The sequence below is a fragment of the Wyeomyia smithii genome, chromosome 1 (assembly GCF_029784165.1).
Source record: "Wyeomyia smithii strain HCP4-BCI-WySm-NY-G18 chromosome 1, ASM2978416v1, whole genome shotgun sequence".
Classification (NCBI taxonomy): Eukaryota; Metazoa; Arthropoda; class Insecta; order Diptera; family Culicidae; genus Wyeomyia; species Wyeomyia smithii.
The window spans coordinates 186,083,058-186,101,089 of record NC_073694.1 but is presented as its reverse complement, the minus strand read 5'-3'; the positions used below and the strand labels follow the sequence as shown (position 1 = coordinate 186,101,089).

Genomic DNA, 18,032 nt, shown 5'->3' with positions numbered 1-18,032 from the left:
AAGCTCAAGGTTAATGAAGTCAGTGGTTCACTTACTACTGTAATTGTAGGAGGTTTGTTGTTGACATCCAAAACGTTAATCACTATCTGCGCGAATACCTTGTGGACTGGTTCCTCTTTTGCTGTCTGGAGTGTGTCCTGGGCTTCCAACTGAACGATTACCTCTGGAGCTACATCGTAATCGAAAATACCGTCCCGATTGGTGCTTATTTCGAAGCTGAATGTGTTTGCAGAGGTTTCATCACTTAGCCTAGTGATCGCAAGATCGTTACTTATGCGACTGAGGATTCGCAGATTCACGACATCGTCGACGTCGCGATCCGTTACGTGAACTTGTAACAGGGGATACCCGGTTTCAATTGTTTCATTTATTTCGACATCATAAGTGTCCTGATCGAAGACCGGAACTTCATCGTTCCAGTTTAGCAGAGTAATGTTCAGCTCTTGCTGGTCTGTGTGAGAACTGTTAGCTAGCTCCGTAGCCGTGACGATTAGCTGAAACCATTGACGCTCGGGAAGCTCGTAGTCCAGTTGGTTGGTATTGACAATGGTCAGTGTGAAATGGGTCAGCTGGTAACCACCGGTCGGGACGATACTGAACGAATCGGCCCCCGGTAGATCGATTCCAGAGACCTTTTCGTGCAACTCCACCTGGTACGTTGCGTGGTCTCCCTGTCAACAATCGTGTAAAATATGCTAGTATTTCTAGAATGTTAAACGTACTTACCAGGTCTATATCTTCGATGAAAAATCTATTCACTGGAAGCTCCATCTGTGTGTTTTCCCAGAATACTAACTCTGTCGGGGTGACGTTGACCTTCGGAGAGTTATCGTTAATATCGTCCAGAATAATGGCAGCCTCGTTTTTGGTCACATACGCTGGGTTGTGACACTTGTATGCGGATATCTGCAGGAAGATTCACCTTTTACTCTTATCACATACGCACATCTAAGCGACTACTAACCGTGAACTTGTAGATTTCATTCTGCTCCGCATCTCGGTCAATTCCCGCCACACTCAGGAGTCCAGTTTGGCTATCAATACTGAAATATTTCCCATCTGCAATGATTTGCGCATTAATTATGATTAGCTGATCTTTTGCCTTCAACCAGAGGTTTAGAAAATAACTGATTTCCATAATTCTTCAGAGTTTCTAGAAATATATCCCGTAAAGTGCTTAAAATGGCAGATTTATTGGTGACGAACGTAAATCACCATTTTGAAAAATGGTGTGAGGGTTGTGAATTTTGAAAAAATAACCAGAAGCACCAACTTCATGAAATAACTGGGGTTGAAGGTTGAGGGGCAAAAGGACTTTTAACTACTCACATTTTTCCTGTTCCTCCGCTTCTACACTATAGCAAATCGGCATGTTGAGTCCGGTGTCCCCATCAAGGGCAATCACAAGCGTACTTAAGCGTTCCTTTTCTGGAATGCGCTGTGTCGTGAACGGTCGGGTAAAAATGGGAAAACGACTTTCGACGTTTTGGACCTGTACGACCAGATTCAAAGTGAAATTGTGCCTTCGGTCTAAATCGTAAACCGTTACGGGGAAGCTGTACACTGCTCGCAGGCTGTAATCCAGGGGCTTCCGCACTCTATATAAACAAAATATGAATGAAAATAATTATGTCCATAATCACCTAATCGTGTGTGAAATACTTCACCTTAATTGGAACTGTTTGGTGACATCCACCGTCCCGGTTTCTTCAAATTCGAAAAGCTCAGCCTCACTGTCGGGAATCACAAACTCCAGCCGATTAGTGAATTGACTTTCGATTCCATCTTTTTCGAAGCCGTCATCGTGACGTACCGTATAACTGCAGTTTGATAGAAAGTCTCCGCGGCCTTCGTCTATCAAGCAATCGTTGTCACTGGACATAACAGGAGCGTTATCCAGGATATTTAGTAGTTTTATTCTTATGAAAATCCGAACGTTTTCAACAATCATATTAATCATATATTTTTGATGCGCTGGCTGTTCGTAATCCAATCGACTGTTTATTACGATGAACAACTCGTTTCCTTCCCGAACTAATTGCGCTCCTAGCCCATCGGGAAGATCTACTAAGCTGATTCTGTCTCCCCGGTAGTTCAACTTAACCATCGTAAAAGGAGATGGAATTTCCTCCGGCAACGTGATCAATACCGCCGTGGTTTCGTCATCGTAGTCGGAGACTTTGATTCTGTCATCCACCGATTCAAAGGGAGGCGACTCCCATTCACCTGGTGGATCCAGGGCGGAGCTTCCCAAAACTAATGCTATAAGTAACAGGAAACGCTGCAAAGGGCATCAAAAAAAACTGCTATAATATCAATTATTTATTTATATATATATATATATATATATATATATATATATATATATATATATATATATATATATATATATATATATATATATATATATATATATATATATATATATATATATATATATATATATATATATATATATATATATATATATATATATATATATATATATATATTATATATATATATATATATATATATATATATATATATATATATATATATATATATATATATATATATATATATCTATATATATATTACAATTCAAGGAAATAAATAACATTATGCTACAATATTTCAGTGCTTTTAGTAAAATGCAAACAAACGAACATTCGAAACACATTCCGTTGCATTTCAGTTTTCCATTGCTACTGCCCACAGATAAGATATCAACTCAAATAAGCATTTGTTCAAACAATTCCAACTTATGAGCATTCAATTGCCTCCCGAGTGGCGCGCCCTGTCCGTGTTACCGAAAATCAGTGTTTGTATGATTGGTAAACAAGACTTCTACGTTTGCGATCAAACCTTCACCTTCCGGACACTGATGCTCTGAGTCTCTGCTTGTAATAGTAATAGCGCCCAACGATGGCGCTGTTATTTGCTGATTACATTGTTCCGATTGGCATGCAACATTAGTCATACGTCAAACCATTCCGATTGATTGACGTTCGTGGGGCGGATATATCTGTGCGTGCGCAAGGTAGGAACGAATGTACTCGAATGTAAGCTTTTTAGCAATCTGCTAATAAAATCAGATAGGGCAAATTCATAATGATGAAACCAACTTTACTCCATTAATCAGTTTACTGCATTATTCATTTGTTTTATAATGCCTTCCTGTTTTTTTTAAAGTTTCATTTCCATTTTATTAAATTCATAATCTTTGAACTTGTTATTTATTTGTTGCACTTCATTCATATCGACCACGAGATGCATCGCATACTGATATGAAAAACAATATCAAATCTCTGTCCAATAGTATAGCACCGTTATCAATGAATTTGGCGAAATTAATCGCCAGTTGTATCCTATATCAGTCATTTCAATTGAATCAGGCAGCAGATTAGCAAATTAGTCACATTCAGGTTTGAAATAACCGATGAACTAATCCATACCATATTTTCACATTTGTATTGATGTCAGTTCTCTGCAAAAAAACCTCGACTGTAGTACAAAATCGGCAACACTGTAAGCATATGAACAGTTATAAACGGTATACGCATTGCGCTCGTACACAAATACCCAGCCGTAAACTGTATTTTAGGGTGGCATCGAATAGGGTCATGTCAAACTTTGGAAACCGACCATGTACTTTTTGACGTTGACTAACGTCTATATCGAAGTTAGGCCCCTGAATTTGAAAATCTAGTAATTCAACCAGGGAAAACCAGATAAAAGTGGTCAGGTTTTGAGCGCTTATTTTGCAGTCATCTATAATCAGGTTTTCGAGGTTTTGGCATCAATCGATCAGAAATTCTTTTACGGTTAAATTTATGTAACAAAAACAAACTTTTGTTTGAGATACACTATTGAAAAATTGGTAATTAATATCGATTGTCTAAATCATACCGCGCAGCCAATCACTACCTCTCTTCCCAAGCACAGTCGACACTAACGGATACAATCGATCTGACTTTGTTGTTATTGTTGTTGTCACTTTCTGTTTCCGATGTTTATGCTGCTGCTAGCGGAAAAAACCTTGCAAATATGCTTTTTTTTGTTGGTGTTAATATTACGACAGCGGCCGGCACCCCATTATTCTGATTCCAAAACCGCACCAGTGAAATGCGGACGCTAGGTGATAGCAGCTGAAAGGAGGAAATACAAAATAGTACCTGTCATCTCGTGCCGGTTTCACCCGTTATGCTGGTGGCTTTAGTAGTAAATGGCTACTGCAATGGCTGGAATTCTGGACGGACTAACCAGGAAACTATAATCGGCAACTGGCACCTTTTGTTGCCTCGAAATTTTGGTACAGAAGCGGCTAACTGAATTTTCTGTTTTACCAAATGCTGCTGCTAGCGGAAAAAACCTTGCAAAAATGCATGTTTGTGTTGGTGTTAATATTACGACAGCGGCCGGCGCAGCTTTCAAGAAACATTTGTCTCTACCATTCCATCATCTATGTAGCCCCGCCTTCTTTCTAATTATCTGACGAAGCCTTGGTATAAAACGTATCGTTCGAACATTTCACCCCATCAGTTTCACTACTAAACCGTACCGGATACATACGGACGCTCGGTGTTAGCAGCTAAAAGGAGGAAAAACAAAATAGTAACGGTCATCTCGTGCCGGTTTGACCCGTGATGCTGGTGGCTACTGCAAAATACTAAAATGGCTGGAATTCTGGACGGAAACCAGTAAACGAGAAATCGGCAACTGGCACCTTTTGGTGCCTCGCAGTTTTATAATAGAAGCGGTTAGTTGAATTTTATGTTTTACAATTGCTGCTGTTAGCGGAAAAAAACCTTCCAAAAATGCATGTTTAAGTTGATGTTAATTTCACGACAGCGCTAGGTGTTAGCAGCTGAAAGGAGGAAAGACAAAATAGTACCGGTCATCTCGTGCCGGTTTCACCCGTTATGCTGGTGGCTTTAGTAGTAAATGGCCACTGCAAAACACTTAAATGGCTGGAATTCTGGACGGACTAACCAGGAAACTATAATCGGCAACTGGCACCTTTTGGTGCCTTGAAATTTTGTTACAGAAGCGGCTAATTGAATTTTCTGTTTAACCAAATGCTGCTGCAAGCGGAAAAAACCTTGCATAAATGCATGTTTGTGTTGGTGTTGATATTACGACAGCGGCCGGCGCAGCTTTCAAGAAAAAATTTTCCTTACCATTCCATCACCTATGTAGCCCCACCTTCTTTTTATTTATCTGACGAAGCCTTGGTATAAAACGTACCGTTCGAACATTTCACCCCATCAGTTTCATTACTAAACCGAACCGGCTACATACGGACGCTATCTTGAAAGAATTCTGGACGGACTGACCAAAAACATGGATATATTCGGCACCTGGCCCCTTTTGGTGCCTCGAAATTTTGTTACAGAAGCGGCTAATTGAATTTTCTGTTTTATTACAAAATGCTGCTGCTAGCGGATAAAACCTTGCAAATATGCATCTTTTTGTTGGTGTTAATTTTACGACAGCGGCCGGCGCCCCATCATTCTGATTCCAAAACTGCACCAGCGACATGCGGACGCTAGGTGATAGCAGCTGAAAGGAGAAAAGACAAGAGTACCGGTCATCTCGTGCCGGTTTTACCCGTTATGCTGGTGGCTGTTAGTAATAAATGGCACTGCAAAATACTAAAATGGCTGGAACTCTGGACGGACTAACCAAAAACAAAAATATATTCGGCACCTGGCCCCTTTTGGTGCCTAGAAATTTTGTTACAGAAGCGGCTAATTGAATTTTCTGTTTTACCAAATGCTGCTGCAAGCGGAAAAAACCTTGCATAAATGCATGTTTGTGTTGGTGTTAATATTACGACAGCGGCCAGCGCAGCTTTCAAGAAAATTTTTTCCTTACCATTCCATCACCTATGTAGCCCCTCCTTCTTTTTATTTATCTGACGAAGCCTTGGTATAAAACGTACCGTTCGAACATTTCACCCCATCATTTTGATTCCAAAACCGCACCAGTGACATACGGACGATACGGATTTTTGTTATAAAGGTTTACAGCTATAGTAATTTGCTAGCAGTTTCGTCTAGTGCTGCTGAGTCGAAGCTAATCATGCATGAAGTTCATTTACTGTCAAATTATTTTCCATCTGTGAATTTCCACTTAAATCGTTCTGGTCTCAAATACCAAATATGTTCGTAATTACTGTCTACTGAAATAGGAAGAATACATCGAATTTGTTAATTCTAATGTTTTTCTTGTTATTTTAAACTACGAACAAATGCTTTTCTAATTTGAATACCTGGGAAGCGGGGATGCCAATATAAATAAGGTTTCATCCATATATGTCATTCATATTATTTATTAATTATTGTTCAAAGCGCTCTAATGTCAGCAAATAAGAAAGCACTGTTAGATGAAAAATATAGAGTCCTACGTCATGCGGTATGTATGAAATGACAGCGATTAAATAAGAGAGATTCATTCTTCTAGTATTCAGCATTCAGAAATGCACTGTTAGATAAAATTGCAACAAATACTGGAGTTGCAATTCCCTCTACTATTTGTTTTAATGGAATATGAGAATACGGTAGTCAACGTCATGCGGTCGTGTCTTGAATACCACCCTCCTACTTTTTTTTATTGGCCCAAAAAAAAATCATCTGTGCAAAATTTTAGCTCAATTTGCAGGGCTGGTAGCAGGTCTCTTTTTAGAGACCTCTATTTTAAAGCTACCCAGTCAGAATTCCCTGGAACGCGAGTTGGACCCATCTCTCTCAAAATTCATGCCGGTAGAACGAAATTCGCTCAAAATACACGATCTCTCTATTGGTGTGTGCGCTGGACGCTCTATTTCTGTTTTTTCGTCTTTCTCTTTTGGCGCCGGGCATGCGTTGAACTGTTTGAAGGTCGATTTTGAAAAGTGACCATAATGACAAGGTAAACTCAATGCTCACCTAATGTTTTGAATGTATCTTAAAGCATTTTTTCTCAGCTTTCCAATGGTGTTGTCAAATCCAAAATTGGTGGTTGCGAACTTGCTCAAAAACACATTTTCCGGATGAAATTCAAGATGGCGGCGAGATCCAAGATGGCGGCCAATTTTGTTCTACTTCAAATGAAAGCTATATCATTCCTCTTGAAAACGATGTGTTGGTTGCAAGGGGTTCAATGACAAATTCAAGAGAGATGAATCAATAAAAAAGTCGAGAATTGCTCAAAAATCAATTTTTGTAAAAACCGTTTAACCGATTTGTGTCCAAGGGGTCCATCAATATGAACTAACCGAAGTGGTTTTCTTATTTTTTCGCTACTTTCAATCATTTCGACATAAAAGTATCCTTTTCGAAAGACCTCATGTCACCAGTGGGACGGTTTCAGCGAGAATTGCTCAATACATATAAATTAAAAAAAAATATGCAAAGTTACTTAGGATACTAAGGTCTACACACCCACAACCTTCCATTGAATTTTGAAAAGCTACTACCAACCAAGGTTGTTAATCGATAATTTATCGTAAACGCCGATAACGATACCGTCTGTTATCGTTATCGACGATGACGCTTACGTCTTCAGACATTATCGTCATTGTCAGTGACGATAGCTACTGGACGGTATCGAATCAATAACGTTTGTTTATTACCATCCACTGCACTTGCTTTATTAGATATATCATTTAGATGCATTTTAAATGCAAATATGACAATGCTACATACCTTACTATTCGAATTTGTGCTTCAAAAAGCACCTCATAGGCTAAAACAATCAAAACTGAGAAATTTATTTTCCTGATGAGAAGCGAAGCATAAACAAATAAGGAAAAGTTTCTTTCTGTTGCCTAGTGATGTTTCGTCTCCAATCAACCAAAGTGAAAAAACGTTTCCTCACCCCGTGCCTGCTTTTTGATCAAGTCGTACGCCATTCGCTACCACAGCAGACAAAACTGGCACAAGGCGTTAGTGAGCTGATAACGTCTAGTGACTATCGTTATCGCCGATATCGTTAATGTTTGAAGACGGTATCGTCATCGTCAATAACGATACCATACGTTATCGGTAACGGCGATGACGATTATCGACGATAATCTATCGTATTAACAACCTTGCTACCAACCCCTCAGTCGAATTGGCTCGAAACCCTTCTCATCTTTATCGAATTCCGAAAAACCGTAATGATTTGTTTGCTTTTTATGAAATTTTTACCGTGTTTTTGAGTGACTTCGTGTTCTACTCGGAACGATATTTTTTGTCAATCATTTATTTGAAGTGTCGGTTCAACTTAATTTGAGGAGCTTGAAAAAATTGCTAATACATTCTATTGGCCACAGCTCGAAAATTATGTATGTTCAAGACATCGAAGTTTTTCGAAAAACAATTTTTTTTCGAGATAACAAAAGATCTCGACGGTTTATGCATTTCTAAGACATTATTTTTTCATCGGTTAAACAAGTAGGTATAACTTGAACCACTGTTCGATGTCTTCTCCCCAAAATCTGATTGAGGTCGAATTTAGCAAGATTTTTTTTTTCGAGAAGACAAAGCTTTCGAGTCCTACCGCTAAACGAAATGCGACATCGGAGATTGCGGGTTTGTGTCCCGTTTGGACGACAGAAATTTTTTCTAAGTCTAAATCACATCCTCAGCCCGTGTTCAATATTCGCATTCTCGAAAAAATTACATGCATTGCCTACTTTGAAACTTGAAATTGAAGCATTGGAATCTCAACGGCAAGTTAACAACAACAAAAAAGTGAAAGAAACAAGAAAGCGCCATAAGGAAGTTTGCGAACGATTTGGAGATAAAAAGAGCGAAAATTGTGCTGGACTTTGTGTAGAAACTTGTCGGAGTCGACGAACATTTGAATATTGTTTTCATAGGGTAATCGCTCCGTTATTCATCTCAACAGCAAGGTGCACCAATATTCATCTTATTTCCCTCATTTGTCCAATTCACCATCAAATTTCTACAAATTTTGAAAGTAAATCTATTTGCTTCTCAAGTGATTTGTCAAGTGATTTAAAGTTTTACGTTGAAAATATGGTAAAATTCGACGATACATTGATCAAAAAGGCGTGATAAGATGAATATAGAAACTGGTGCTTATTACGGAAGTCACTTCACGGTGAAACATATTTCACTCTCACGCTTACTTCACTTTTTTAGACCTATTCCCGATTCCACCTCAAGTGAGGTGACAAAAATCACCTCCGTGAAGTGAGATTGCCAGTGAAGTGAAATTGAGAATAGGACAAGTGAAATCTGAATGTTTTCCAGCTCAAAAATTTCTAAGTCCCGGGAAGTCGATTGAGCTGAAATTTTGTATGAGGACATTTTTCTACAAGAGGAAACTTTTGAGCCCTACCGCTAAACGAAATTCGAAGGTCAATTTTTCCCTTACGTTCCATTGCCCGCAGCTCGAAAATTTGTAAGTTACAGAGAGCCGATTTTTTTCAAGAAAAAAAAAGATTCGCCTTGTTACTGGAAAATAAATCCCATATATATTACCGCTAGATCACAAATCAATCGATTTTTAAACTTTCCTATCTTCGTGAAATCATTTCACCGTTCAAACTGGTCGTGAAATAATTCCACGCGAAACGTCGCTTTTTCCGTTTCCACTTCACTCATATGACACTCATAATAACCCAGATTTCACGGCAGATGTCACCTTGCGACGTTTTCCTCACTTACGTGAGTCCCGTAATAGGACTTCATTCACTTCACTCTGATTTCACCGTGAAGTGACTCCCATAATAAGCACCACTGAGATGAATGTAGGAGCGATTACCCTAGTTTTCTAGCACTCGTTTTCCCTTATTTTCAAAAATAAAACAACGGGAAAATTAAGGAAATATTGTTGGGAAAACCAGGAAAAAACGAGAAATCAAAACTTGATTTTGAGTGGTCACCCTGTTATACGTTTGTATTGCCGTTTTAATGCAATCATTTTATATCCTAAAATTTACAATTTATTATTTAATTCACAAATCACTAGATTTTTTGGGCTTCTTAGTCTGAGTTTCATCTTTATAAATTTTCTTCATGGTCACTTTTTGGTCTCTTTTCGGTTTCTTTTTGGTCTCTTTTTGGTCTTTTTTTTCAGTCATTTGGTTTCTAAAGTTCCTATTTTTAAGTCTCTCAGTTACTACCAGCTCTGAATTTGACATGATTGCCTCAAACATGTACCAAGGGTGGAAGGAGTAGATGAACTGGGGTGGGGGCAATCCAACATTAGGAACTCGTCAATGCAGATTGTAATTCACAAAATACACGAGATGGAAGATAAACCATAACGAACATGTTAATTCAGAGTCTTAAAATCGTTGAAATACGTCGAGATCGTGAAATTAAAAAAGATCATCGGGATTTTGTCTTCAGTGTCATTTGGGGCAAAATGCGCCTACGCGTGTACAAAACGCCCCATAACAAAGGGTCAGCAAGCGCCTTTTTTAGATAACCACACAATCAGAATGATCCGGAATCACCTGGATAGTCTTCGATTCGTTTTTTTCGGAACTGAGGCATCTCAGAAGGTTTTTCCGGAGCAATGCAGAATCAAAATAAAACTACGTTTCATAATGGTTTTGACAATTGTTGACCAGCGCAAACACGGATGTGTTGCTATGACAACTGTTAACCAGTGCATGCGCGAATGTGCTGCTATGCGCAGTGCAACTAGATTGACAATCTTTTTCGTTAGTGTCAATTTGATTTATTATTAAATCGATGATAGGAAAACAATCATACACCTTTCAAAATCAACTGTTTTATTCTTTTGAATATTCAAATTGTTTTCGCATAGTTTCACCTTTGTGTAGACATAAATACTAACAAAACTGGAAAATGTTGTATAGTAGGGTGATTAGGGGCATAATGAGCACACGGGGCGAAATGGGCACCCCTCTTTTAAGCGAAACTACGCATTTTTCAATACAATGTGGTATGTGGAACTCTTCCGTAGTTACTACAGTATCTCTTTATGTAGAACAAAAGTAATTTGTCTGTTTAAAATATGGAAATATATTGAAAAAATCAACTTGGTTCCCGGATTTTGGAAAAATTATTATTATTGCCCACTACAAAATAAGCTTCTACGGTCGTTTAAATGGCTCAATCAAGTATGTAGACACATCAATATGACGTATGGGTCGTACCCAAAATTTCACCATCATTGAAGTTTTGATTTTAAGCTATTATTAGTGTTAAAATCTCATGTTAACTTTAACTAATTCGATAGAGGCGAAATGGTCACCTTCAGTCGGGGTGAAATGAGCACACCTTGTCACATAAAATTACCTGAAATTCATCTCAGTAGACTTGTGAGACTTGTTCTGTTTCAGTGTTTGTTTACAGTGATGGTGCAAACATATATTAGAAATTTTTGAGACCGAATCGGTCAGAAAAAGGGACTGCAGGCAGAATTGGCCACCATAAAGCGCGACGGAACATTTACGAAACAAGCCGCCAAGTATCACTGCATCTCGCGGCAAACGTTGGCCCATCAGTTGTGCTTCTACACAGTTTCAAGACATGTTCTGAGTGCTCATTATACCCCGTGGGTGCTCATTATGCCCCAGTGGGGTGCTCTTTGTGCCCCACACAGCGACTGGTTGCTTGTTTTTGATGCATGAATTTAATTTGTGTTATTCACCATTATACGATAAACTTTTTAATTTGTGAATAGTGTACCTTTAATTATAGATAGTTAATTCAAGTTTTGCACTGAAGACAGCTTAAAATTTTTGTCGCTTTCCATGCTTAAATCAGCAACCAAGTTAGGGTGCTCATTATGCCCCTATGCCCCCTATACAATAACAAAAATTGGAATGATATTGCTGGACTGCAAGCATTTTGTTTTGTGATTTTGTGCTCCTCATGGTGCATTTCGCCCCGTCTGAACTTGTTTGATGAAAATCGTTTAAGTAATTCGAATAATTATTCAATCAAGTAATTTTACGTTGGCTCCTGAATACTAACACTATTGTTCATAGGAAGAGCAGTTTCCAGGTACGTGGTATTCAGGCCCGGATTCGAGGGGGGGGCAAAGGGGGCATATGCCCCGGGCCTCCCGATTCAAGGGGCTCCCCTAGTCCTGAGGCGACCTTTTTTGTTTTGCTCGTGACCTTCCAGAACAGGTATCGTTAAATGTTTTAAGGAAAGAGGGCCTCACAAACAAATTTGCCCCGGGCCCCCCGCCGTCTGAATCCGGCTCTGGTGGTATTGTTTGTTGGTGCGAATGCAAGAAATAGGACTCAAAACATATATTTCAATTTTAGTGAGATTTATGCAATTTAGAAAGTTTATATGAACTACATGTTGTGTAAATAGAATCGATAAACTTCTGAATTACTTTTAAAAAGTGAGTATTTCATAAGATATTGTAGTAGCGCGTCTTGCCCCGACTGGGCATTTTATCTACAGTTCCCCTACATGAAATCGAGGAATTCGAAAAACTTTCAGTTCATGTGCGTTCGGGGGATTGAGATGCTTCGGTACGAAATTGACTTTCTTAGCCTCGTACCACTTCAGCACATCTTTCGAGTAATGACACGAGGCTAAATCCGGCCAGAAAGTTGTAGAACCATTGCACACTGGGCCAGGAATGGAATCTAGCAGAACGAAATTATTAGCGCTCTCACCGTTCGACTAATCGGTTTTCGATCTTCTACAAAGTTTCTTGGTATAGTTAGGACTTCAATTTGAATGTTTGAATCAGTTCGTATGTTATCCGCGAAGGTGGCGTTGCGATGCCAACTTCTTTCCCTTACACGGTAGAGCTTTGAGGGTTTCGACAAAGTTGTAGATCTTTTAATTTTATTAAACTTTTTAGAATATATAAAATTTCTAACCCTTCAAGCTTCAAAGATCTATGAGTTCTTATAAAATTTGTCAGAATTTCACGTTTTATTGTGACAATTTTCTGAGTTCGCTTGAATTAATGTCAAACAAATTTTTCTCGATAGAAATAGAATAATTACGCCATTTTCTTTCGTGTACAGAAGTTTCTCAAGTACTTAAGTGAAAATATGACACCAAATTTGAAAAAAATACACAATTTTGTGAGTTAGATATCTCACAGGTTAGCAAGTAGAAGCAAACCATGATTTTTTCTAAAAATTGTCCATCAAAAATCTTTATTTGCTGAATAAGAAAATTGCGTATTCATTGGAAAGTGCGTATTCAATGCTTCGGATCACAAAACTATTACAAAAAACATGAAATTCAGACAAATTCAACCAAAAACTCGTATATTTCCAAAATTTGAAGAGACGGAAATTTTTTGTCTTCTACGAAGTTACATAAAATTTTATGATCTAGAACTTTGTCAAAAACTGCAAAGCTCTAGCGTGTGGGAATAAAAAGTAGGTGTCGAAGCGCCATCTCTGCGGCAAAATCGCGAACTAAACTAAACGTCAAATTGAAGCTCTTATTACACCGAGAAACTTTGCCGAAGACTATCAGAGCACTAGACTGTGTATTCCATGCAATTGTATTTTTACATGAAACCTATGGTTATACTCAAATTGAAATATCACAAAAACACAAAAATAAACATCTTCCTAAATTTCAGAAAATAAAGATTTTTGACATAGGACTACGTCTAACTGCACTATATTGAGATACATTCTACGGAAACTAAAATCAAGGTGTGACGTTGAAATGAAAGATTTCAAACGGTAACACTGATGTAACCACATGATGGATCACAATAATCAATATGTCGTTGGATTGATAAAATGATGGACAATTTTGTGATTCTTCAGTTATTATTATCACTTCATTGCTCAGCAGTAAAAATTTCATAAAAGTTGTAAGATTGAATTTTCACGAACAATGTACCATTCACATGCGAGCACGCCTGGTACAGACTTCATGAGTAGACACCACTTACCTGCTGTGATTATCTTAAATACCAGAGAGGACTAACAAAAGCGGGCGGGGCCACGCAGACGGTATAATGGAAGAGAGTAGACACAAAAGGTTAGGCTGCGCTGCTTGTTTTTTTTAGGTATAAAGACAAACGTTGCACGTGAAGTACATTTGTTTTCCATCAACTGTTCAACCGTCAACAAACTCGTCATTAAGATGGCGTCAAGGATACAAGCGGTCCACGGACAAGCGGCAGAGCAGCCAACTTTAACCTCCCGTATTATTGCTGTCACCAGTAGCGCTAGCTACTAAGTACGCTGGGTCAGAAGATTAAGTTAATACGGAATACACTAGCCTAAAGTGAATTGTTTCGTTCCTTCTGCCAAATACGTTCTTGAACAACAAACAAGCCTGTAGCCTGTGCGGCTAATGCGGTCTCGATCAACTAGACTAGTTGAGAGAATTCGTTATCGATATTGTTTTTGGCACTGATCATATTTAAACAATCGAGCTAGTTTGAATGTTCAATATTTTGTTGTTGTTATTAAGTCATTTAGTATGTGTAATACAAATTAAACAGCTAGAAAAAAGCAACTACACAACTCAAAGAAAAAAAAATCGTTTAATAAAAATGCCATTGGTGTGTTACAATATAAAGGCAATATAAAAGCAAAGCCTTGGTGCTACTAGACTCAAACCTACGACGACTGGCTTGTTAGCCAGCATCGTACCTCGAGACCATCTGGGAGATTGGCAATATAAACACCATATAAAGATAGAGACGAGGAAATGGTGGAGATAATAAAACATTTTAGATCGTTGCTGTTGCCGTCTGCGGTCAAAAAATGAACACTAATGTCGAATTCATTTTCGCGGTGTAGCTACACTTTTCCGGACTACACTTTGCAGCTTGAAATAAAACATTTTCAGTGTAGTTGCATTGGTAATAATAGGGATAGCTGTCAATTCATTTTGTTTTGGTCATTATCGCCATCGTAATTTTGTCTTGTTTTCATTTCATATGTCCATCTTGTCATGCCACGTGGAGCGAGAACCAAAACAAAACCGGTTTTGACACATACGTGTGAAAGTGTTAGTAACTCCCTACAGTACACTTTGCTTTTTTCGAGTGTAGTCCGGGACAGAAAAAGTGTAGTCAGAAACAGCAAAAGTGTAGTCCGGAAAATGAAATAAAATTGAATAATTTTAATGCGTCGCACAGTGGGACGAAATCAAAAATAGTAGGACATTGGTGTTTGTTTTTACTTTGTTTGGATGGTAAGTTATTGGGATGGTAAAATTTTTTGTTTAAGGGGGGTGTACACCAAATTAAAAAAAAAAATATCTTTTTTATTTGTACTTGGTAACTTTTTTTCCGACACATTGTAGACATTGTAGAGCATTGTAGAGCAAGTAAAGCACCCCCTTAAAATGTGTTTTTGTGTGATAACTCTCTGATTTCAGTTTTGCCATTGTTCAAATGTTCTACAAACTTCAAACTAAGATTGATTGTCACATTTTTGCAGAAAAAAGTGTATCGTTATCTCTTAATTTGGAGGAGTTATGTCTGTTTTTGCCATTTTAAGACACAATTTTCAAGAGAACATATCTTGCGGATAGGCAGATATAGGCAGCTGCTTTCAGTTTTCGGATACTTAAACCCTCCAATTGTGTATATACATCTTACTGGAATCGAAGGAAATTCATAGTAATTTTTCGGAAATCAAGTTGCATCTTTTTTGGAATTTGATTATTTTTTAATCAACTTTTTTTTAAATCGGACAATCGGTGGCCATAAATGAGTAAGCCATGGACGTTTGGTGATTTGATTGGTGTTCGGAAATTCAAGCGAAGTGTTGGAATGTGTAACTTTTAAAAAATCCGAGTTGTTTGACGTCTAGTTTATGTCAGATTCGCGAGTGCGAAATGAAAATGTTACGAAATATGTACAGAATAAAATAGGCGGAGAAGAATTGGATTCGAAACAACCTGCAACAAAAAAAGCTGTTTTCCAAACGGACTAATGCTGTGTTCGTAGATCGCTATAATGCTTGGCCTGCAGAAAAAGTATTTTCTGAACCACGTTCTCCTCGAAAAAAAAGCTTTTGATAGACTGACTGACTGAAACAAGGAAGGCCGGTTGCTGATCTCAGACAGGGAATTACTGCTGCTGATTTTTCATTTGCACCGAACGTCCATGGCTTACTCATTTATGGTCACCGAGTGTCCGATTTAAAAAAAAAAACAGTTGATTAAAAAATAGTCAAATTCCGAAAAAGTTGCAACTTAATTTTCGAAAAATTACTGTGAATCCCGTTCGATTCCGGTACAATTGGAGGGAATAAGAATCCGAATAAAATGAAACTAAAGGTAGCTGCCAATATTTGCCTTTCCGCGAGATATGGTTGTATGAAATGATGACGTGGGACTAAACACTATAACAAGAGGAATTTTTAGTTAAAAAGTTTAAAAAGTTTGTTCAGTAACTTACATATTTTTATTCTCAGCCTCCCTTTAATTTTCTTAGTAATATATTCAACATCACTCGGAGGAACTTGGCGATATTGTGCCTGTAGTGATTTTTTGTGCAATAAAAACATTTATTTGACAAGGCGCAAGCGTATCGTTGTTGTTGAAGAAGTACCAACAATTTCTCGTAATGCGTCTAAATCAGAAATGATTCTATTTCCTCAAAAAATGATTCTATTTCCTCAATCTAACAATACTAACGTTATCATAATGAATGGTTTTGTCTTGCTTAACCCTGATCAAATCTTTTTTTTTTTTTTTTTTTCATTTCATTGTATTACGAATTACTCGACATTATGCCAGTCACGATTATTTAGTGAAAATATTTGAATGAATCATATTTAGATAAAATAAAATAAAAATAACATAGGGTAAGGAACGGTTCAAGCAGTGGCGCCTATTTTAATCAGTCGAAGAAAACAGGCCTCAAACTTCTGAATTTCGATCATTATCGACAATTTCAATGATGGAAACGTAAACTTTGGTTGTCTAGCTGTCTTACGAACATACAAACAGAACAACGAAACAGAAGAAAACTGCCTAAAATAGGTTTGGGGTGATTGGAATAGTGTCCCTCGATTGGTAACTATAATTGATTATTGTTAAAGTAGGCTAATTTAGTTTTAAAATCTGAAAACAAATTCTGACAGAGAAGAAGATAGAGAACAGATTGATATACTTCTGTTTGAATTTCACCCAACACATTTCGAGTATTTCGTCTCAATACACAGGCGGTTCCTAAAGCTGCTTGAAATATGCTCCCTACCCTATAACCATTGCAAAATGTTCAATTCTTGTCGGGTAATTCATGGTTTTTATGGTAACCATATTCATGAAATAAACTTTCGTTCATTATCAGCGACAGTATTGCAGTTTTTCTTCATTGCACACGAAAAGAAGTCGTGTACCTCTGCAATGCTAGACGACGAGTGACCAGCGGCGTTCTGCTCCACGTTTACTGTACGGTACTGTTGCTTCTAACAGAATGTTTCTTTCAAGACATAACTTTTTATTACGCTCTAACAGCAGGTTTGGAAATTGTTTAAAAAAAAGGCTTGTTTCAAGCTTTTTGAAAAACCTTTGCCTTCGAGGCATCAAATTAGTCTAAGTTTATGGAAGCAAACATGAGTTGACCTATTGGGACGAGGATACTCTGTCAATTTTTCTTTTGATATTGATAAAAAGAATATCACACAGAATGGTTGGTGTCTATTCATGTGGACTGTGCTAGGAGTGCTCGCATGTGATTGATTCATTGTTCGCGTAAATAACTAGCATATTACAAAATTGTCCAACATTTTGTTTATCCAACAACATATTGGTTATTGTTATCCTTCATATAGTTATGTTGTTATCGTCGTTTGAAATCTGACGCAACATTTGCCAGTTTCATTTCCTTTTTTACAGAATGCATCCCTGTATAGAAAACAAAGACATAGTTTCACGTCAAAAATATGACAAATAATCTTAGTTTGAAGAAGAACACTTGAATAATGGCACAATTAAGATACGAGCGTTATCACGCAAAAACACATTTTAAGGGGGTGCTTTACTTTTATACCTCATAAATTTGTCAGGTTAAGAGATAGAATTTTCCAATCTTTTACAAATTTGTGTCGGAAGAAAGTTACCAAGTTCATCAAGAAACAAAAAAGTTAATTTTTTTATTTTGATGTACTA

At 37.7% G+C, this 18,032-nt stretch overlaps 2 protein-coding genes across 7 annotated transcripts in view; one reads left to right on the top strand and one right to left on the bottom strand.

Moving 5' to 3' along the window:
- Positions 1-18,032, top strand: part of LOC129733887 (uncharacterized) — a 302,189-nt gene that overhangs the window by 126,701 nt on the left and 157,456 nt on the right. The window lies entirely within an intron of this gene.
- LOC129733881 (cadherin-23-like) overlaps positions 1-18,032 on the bottom strand; it is a 66,446-nt gene that overhangs the window by 38,896 nt on the left and 9,518 nt on the right. For all 6 annotated transcript variants that reach the window (XM_055695456.1, XM_055695458.1, XM_055695457.1 and 3 more), the window contains exons 3-7: positions 1,668-2,281; positions 1,330-1,598; positions 965-1,059; positions 727-906; positions 36-671 (exon numbers count right to left, since the gene is read on the bottom strand). In XM_055695456.1, coding sequence (XP_055551431.1) covers positions 36-671; positions 727-906; positions 965-1,059; positions 1,330-1,598; positions 1,668-2,281 — 1,794 coding nt within the window. The remainder of the gene's footprint in view (positions 1-35; positions 672-726; positions 907-964; positions 1,060-1,329; positions 1,599-1,667; positions 2,282-18,032) is intronic.